Here is a 6,675-nt window from a genome sequence, read left to right on the forward strand (position 1 = left end):
ATGCCCATCTTAATTAAATCCAAGGCTACATAAAGACATGTTCATTGAGGTGCTCGATTAAGCCACCTCCAATAGGGAACGAATGCGATAATCCTGTCAGGGCCTAGTGCTAATATGCTATCCAGTTCCCCTCGATTATCACATTACCACAGCTCGAATCAATTGATAAACTCCCATTCAATATGGTGGAGTATTTAATTGAGTCAGACTCTATTGGATTTGAGGGCTGTGCAGTGCAGACATGCTGACAGTGGTAAACACTAGCAGGATGCTCTCTCTCATTGCTATGTTAGTACACTTTTTCAGTGGAGAGCTATCGGATGGATTTCTGTCTGTGTGCGGGCCTTTTTTTGTACCTTTCCTGACAGAAACAATAATTACAGACAGAGTGCTTCCAAAGATATTGAATCTTCTAAGCTTGGCACCATTTCACAGAAGTAAAATAACTTGTATCTAAAATATATGACTGTAAATACAAATGTGTGTATTTCAACTGTGTTCCTATTTCTATTTGAGATGTAATCTACATTATTGATATACTGGCAGCATTCTGAGTTAAATCTCTAATTGTCCCCCTGCACATTAGGCACAGCTCCAACATCAACCTGCACCGCAAACTGCTGACCAAAGAGCTGGACGACATTGTCCTGGACCCCCAACTCACGCCACTGCCCAAGGACCTGCGAGCTGAGTTACTGGCCAAGATCTACGCTGGACACTACATGGGCTTGGACCCCATGGCCGGCATGGGCCTCGGAGGTGCCAGTCTCGGGCCTGCCGGGCTGAACCACATTCCCTATTCCCCCATGAGTAATGATCATCCTCACCATCCTCTCAACCAAGACTTTCGAAACCACCACACCAATGGCTTCTCTCGGAGCCAGCCAGACGACTACATGGTTTTGGACCTGAGTACCACATCCAGCGTTCAATCGAGCAGCAGCATCCACTCCTCACACGAGTCAGATGAGGGAAGCGATGAAGGCATCCTATTGGATGATCTGGAGGAAGAGGGAGAAGAGGATGAGGGCAACAGCGAGGGAGAGGACTTCTCCCAGCGTGCCATCGGGCGGGCTGATGGGGCATATCGGGATGAGATGAGAGAACTAAAAGATGGACAAAGTGAGGGGTTGGACCCTTCCTCCTCACCATTCCTCCTTTCGTCCTCTGGAGGCAGTAATGGCAGCAACAGTGGGATCCTCTGTAACATCTGCCACAAAATGTACAGCAACAAAGGGACCCTGCGTGTGCACTACAAGACTGTGCACCTACGCGAAATGCACAAGTGCAAAATCCCCGGTTGCAACATGGTGTTCAGCTCTGTACGCAGCCGCAACCGACACTCTCAGAACCCGAACCTCCATAAAAATATGCCCTTCTCTACAATAATAGACTAAAGAAATGACTTGTCACTCTGCCCTCCTGTCAGAATGCCCGCTACTCCCTTCATTCCTCATCCTTATTCCTCCTCAAATTAGCTTTTAACCCCAGCCCAAGACCATCAAATACAAGCTAAATGCCTGTATGACCGTCCTTTGAACGTCATTGCGAGACATTTCTATCTCCATGTATAAAATTAATTGACTCTAAATACAGTTTATTATTGTGTCCTTTGACTTTTCCTTCTTTGGAAGAACAGGATAACACTCTAGAGCATGGAGAGTTGTGTTTTCATAAGCCCCCTCCATCCTTTCCTTTCTAACTTCTCCCACTTTGTGTTTATTTCCATCTCCAAAGGATCCATTCAAACTCTTATTTGTGACTTTGCCTTCAGATATGATAGTATTGAAAAAAAAAACTTAAAATGTTCTCGTTGTATTTGTGTAATGATAGCTTTTAAATGAACCCCTTACAAAAGCATGATAGCTTCATTTGTAAATAATGTCCCAAAAGGCTTTTGGTGTAAAAGAGTTGTGTTGATGGTTGTTTGCTTCTTTTTTTTCTCCCTTTTTGGGATTTTATGTTACAGTCCAGTAAAATACTTCCAGCTATAGGCAAGAAAGCGGTAGCATCTTACTAGCTTGACTCATTTATGTTAGCTTCAAAGACACATTTTAAACTGAGTCCTAAGGAAAAAAATGAATATCACGTGACTTGTTTTATCTACTTGTTAGATATTCAGAGGTTGCCGGCATGCTTTTTTAGGCTCCTACACTGATATCATTCTCTGTATTTCTATTGATTTTTTTTTTGTCTGTTATGTTTATGAGCTTTAGTATACCAATTCAGTTTTTGCACTTTGCATCTATACAAGGGGATGTGTAATATTAATATAATGAGGATTTTTTGCAATGCTGAGTTTTAGGTGTTGTTTGGGGTCATCGATGGCTGCGGTGCCAATGGAAGTGACAGTACCTTCAACATTCAACTTGTGCCAGTTTCTTTTTGCACGCGTTTCAATGTCAAACCCAGTTTGATGACAGAAAACATCTCGCCTCCCTGAACAAAACCTGAGATCTGCCCTCATTGCTGAACCATTTATTCAGAAGGTGACAAAAGTGACTTCAAAACAAAACCAGGTTTGATCATTATGAACTGCTGTTTCATAAACACAAGGGAGTAAATATTGATAAAGTCTCTCTTTCCTTAAAAGAAGCAATGTGGGGTTTAACGCTTGCTTTCTGTAGAAGAAAGCATGTTAGTCAGTGCAAGAGCTGGTGTTTGTTCTTACAAAAAGCATCCTAATGGAACATACAGTCCCACAGATTTTAAAAAAAAAAAAAAAAAAGGAGAGGAAAAATGAAAATAGTCCTTCAACTGTGACCAAAAGATAAGTGTTTGCTAAAAAAAGAAAAAGAAAAAAGAAGCTCTTTCAGTGTGACATTGTACTTAAATCATGCCCTGTTTGATTGATATGATGCACTTGAGTCTTAAAACATTTTGCTGTGATATTGCGCCATTGGTTTCCATTGCTGAGCATAAAAATGTTGCCATGTTTTGTTTTGTTTTTTTGGCTGTTAGTTGCACCGATTTGTAACATGTCCATGAGTGTCTTACGGTACAACTATTTCCAGTAATTGGGCAAAGTAGCCAAGGGAAGGGGTATTTATTAGAGGGTGATGTATCTCCATAGAAATGTTTTTTGTCCGCTATATTTTTCTTTGTAAAAAGACAAAAAAGTAGAGATCGTTCCTCAGTTTGACTTATTTCTCAATGTATTAGCAATGCCATGTGTTACTGTACAAGGAGATCTACTCTTACTTGACTGGTGCTACACACAGTGGGAAAATATGCAGTGTTATGCGGTGTGCTGTACAGTATTCACAACACCTTACATCCATAACAGTGCTCAGTTCCACTTATTTCATACTTAGGCCATTTTGCAATACAGACATGACCTATTCTATTGAAATATTTCATGTCTTTTTTAAGACTCCACCCATATGACACATGCAGTTTTTAGTTCTCTCTTCTCAGAGATAAAAAAGCACGAGACAGAGAGAGCTGAGTCTGATGGAAAGGTTGCGGAGGTGGGAGGCTGACTAGGGAGGAAAGGATGACAGAAACGATCATTAAAAATGTGCTGTTTCTCTGTTACCTGGAGGCGTCCCGCCATTCCTGCTTCTTCTGTCTAATAACTCACTTGTCACTACGTTACACTGCCAGACGCCAAGGTTGCTGACAAGACTGTGACACTGACGGGAGAAAAAGAAGAAAGAGCGTGCTTTGAACAATTTAATTTGACTCATTCGCTTAAGTGTAATTCAATTCATCTGATCATTTTCTTTGCACGCTTATTCTTAGTCAAGGTCGCCGGTAATTCAATTCCTTTCTCTCACTCTGTTTTTCTCTTTGTCTGTCAGAGCGCAGGCATTTAACAACCGCCTTACCCATTTCTTCAATCCGCCACTCACTTACCACCTCTACACGCCACAGCGCAGATCCTACAGGGACACATGCTAATAGTGTATGCTTAAGTTCAGTGGACGGCCATGGCATAGGAAAAAGGGATGGGTAATTGCCTGTTTATCCCAAGTGAAGGGAAAATTGAGTACAGGAACCCCTGCCTTCTCCCAGGAGTGGGTTTCACTGAGGCACTTGCTGCCTCATTCACTCATTCAATCCCCACGGCCCTCACTCTGCCAGAAATAAAAAAGTGCTACTCCAGGAACCCTGCTGACAGCTGTCTCTCTAACACACAACCATACACACAGATGAAAGTGGCACACACGCAGAAACACAACAAGACCTAGGTGACTTGTTAACCTCCAGTGAAAGACAAAAAAGGGGCATAGAAACATATTCTCACAGCAGAAATGACACACTATTGATGCAAGTTGGAATAAAGTCTAACACAGACAATATGAATCTCCTGAAAACATTATTTTTTTAAGTCTATTGAAGAGGTCAGCAAGCTGACAGATTGATTTGAATTCAGTAGAATCATCACACATCACAATGTGCTCTTGTCACCAACCTCAGCTTCAGACAAACATGTTCCTTAGGTTCTGCTCTATATTGTCCATTTCTTAATCATCAAGTGCAGAGCTGTCTCACATACCAAAAAAAACTGAACATCAGAGGAAGAAGTTCCCCTACTACACCGTCCACTAACTACTTCAGGCTCTGTCAGAGTCTTGGATGGCTGCAGCTATGTCAGCAGAGGTTTAAGGGTCATGAAACAGGGCTGAAATAAAAAAATGCAAATGACTGTGCTGTCCCCAGCTGAACAGATAAGTGCGGGATGCTGGAGAGGGAACTGGGTTTAAAAAGTGGTGAGGCTGGACCTTGCAGCAGTCACTTAACAAAGCAGGGTAAAAAGTTGAAGACAAAAGAAAAAAGCTCCCCAGGACAAGTTGCTAGGTTCTTCTTCTTTGCCTGTTGGAGAGCAGTCGATCCACCCCTCTCCTGTACACTCTGCTCTCCTCTCCTTTCTGTCTTCAGAGAAATCCAGTCTTTGAATTTCTTAGTTCTTTAACCACATGGGTCTGGGTGCACTGTGCTACCTAGTGGCCATGCTTTGGGACAGCAGGAACACATCACTTAGATTGCTCATCGGCCCAGACCGCTGGAGCGAATCTTAAATATTTGATAAGAGCAGCATCAGTCATCAATTATTCTGCAATTCTACCGAGCACACTGAGGATGAAAAGGATGGCAAAGGGCGGAAATGCCTGACCCGTTAATCGCTGTCCATTGTGTTCACGTCACAGAGTGATAGAGTAGAAGATGCGAGCTGAGAGAACGAGCGGTGACAACGCGTGCAACCTGTTCAGTTAATGTAGCTTATGGAACAAAGTGAGGTTAAAATATTTAACAGGATGTCATTAGAAATATGCAGTTAGATAAAAATTACACACGTGGGTTTGTATAGATGCTTCAGTCTCATGTCTTATGTTCTAAAAAGGATGCCCTCGTTAATTTGAACTGGAACCTGTGAAATGTCAGTTATCCTGAACAAAAAAAAATGCTGTAAATCCATAAAATGTTGTCCATTGTATTTTCAAATATATTTTACAGTCTTAAAGTATAAATAGCTTGAAGAGCTAGTGAACTTAGATTTTAACTTTCACTTGTTTTTTTTGTTTTTTTTTTGTGTGTGTGTGTGTGTATCTAATGCATTTGTGTCTGTGTCTTAAGAAGCCCGTGTTGCAGCACGGGCACTCAACAGCATTGCATGGCTACATGGTTGCACTGCAAAGAACAAACAGAGCGGAGGAGCTTGTGTCACTTTGGTGTTAAAGTGGTGATTTGGAAGCCTCACGAATACTGTATGTTACCCAAAGAGGTGTTCCCCATTAGCAGACAGACAGAAGGAAAAAAAAAGATCCTTTTTAAGAGACTTCTTTTTCTTTCTTTTAAGCCTTTCTTGTATTTGTTTCTGTATCATAACTGTCTATGGTTTTTGCATAAAATGCATAAGGGTTTTGGGATGTAAATGGAATTTTATTCATATTTTGTCCAAATACCTCTTGTAATTTGTATCAGAATTCTTGTACAATTTTTATATTAAAGATTTATCATTCACTGGCATTTTGTCATTGCATATTTTCAAAGGCGAAGGACGCATAAAGTCTTGTTAAAAATAGTATCAATTTTAAACAGTTATTTACCTAAAGTAGCTCGAATGAAGCATGCTACAAAGTGAAAAATGGCACCCCAGAAACAATGTGTCAATCAAGCCATTTTAACAAGACACTGTGATTTCAGCTTTACCACGCTCATTAATTACCCCATGATAAAAATCATTAGGGAAAAGGCTATCTTGACCAATTAGTAGACGATTAGATTAATAGAGTTAAATATGTACGGGCATGAGGAGAAGGTACTGCTGGTGTTAGCAAATTAAGTAAGATGGTCACTTAAAGAGAAAAATAAAAGACACACTGTAGCTTTGTCTGATCATATGCTGAAATTAAATTAAAAGAGAACAGCTGATGGAATTACTAATGGGCTGAAATACATAATAGAGCAGCTTAAAACTTAACGTAGAGAAGAATATTTACTTCTGTGAATGTGTACAACAGACAAAGGCAAAACATTTAAATGGCACAGCATTGGATAACCGATAGGAGCACTGGACAAATGCGGCGTTGTTTTGCACAAGCAACCTGTGCTGACATTTTCTGATGTGACCGAGGGTCGAATTACAAATTGATATGAGCTCCAGCAGGGATGTCGTGTTTGCTCTGGTAACCAACAAGAACATAATGCCTCCTCCCTCCCGTCTGTGAA

General features: G+C 41.0%; 1 protein-coding gene across 6 annotated transcripts in view; it reads left to right on the plus strand.

The window, feature by feature from the left end:
• Positions 1–5,966, plus strand: part of bnc2 (basonuclin zinc finger protein 2) — a 170,271-nt gene extending 164,305 nt beyond the window's left edge. For 5 of the 6 annotated variants that reach the window (XM_085276652.1, XM_085276654.1, XM_085276651.1 and 2 more), the window contains one exon: positions 587–5,966. In XM_085276652.1, coding sequence (XP_085132778.1) covers positions 587–1,397 — 811 coding nt within the window. In that variant the 3' untranslated portion in view covers positions 1,398–5,966. The remainder of the gene's footprint in view (positions 1–586) is intronic. The other variant, XM_085276656.1, reaches the window with a different exon arrangement.
• Positions 5,967–6,675: the final 709 nt, after the last annotated feature.

The sequence above is a fragment of the Mchenga conophoros genome, linkage group LG6 (assembly GCF_057382185.1).
Source record: "Mchenga conophoros isolate Kocher_MC1m ecotype Shallow Benthic linkage group LG6, M_conophoros_male_GT1.1, whole genome shotgun sequence".
Lineage (NCBI taxonomy): Eukaryota > Metazoa > Chordata > Actinopteri > Cichliformes > Cichlidae > Mchenga > Mchenga conophoros.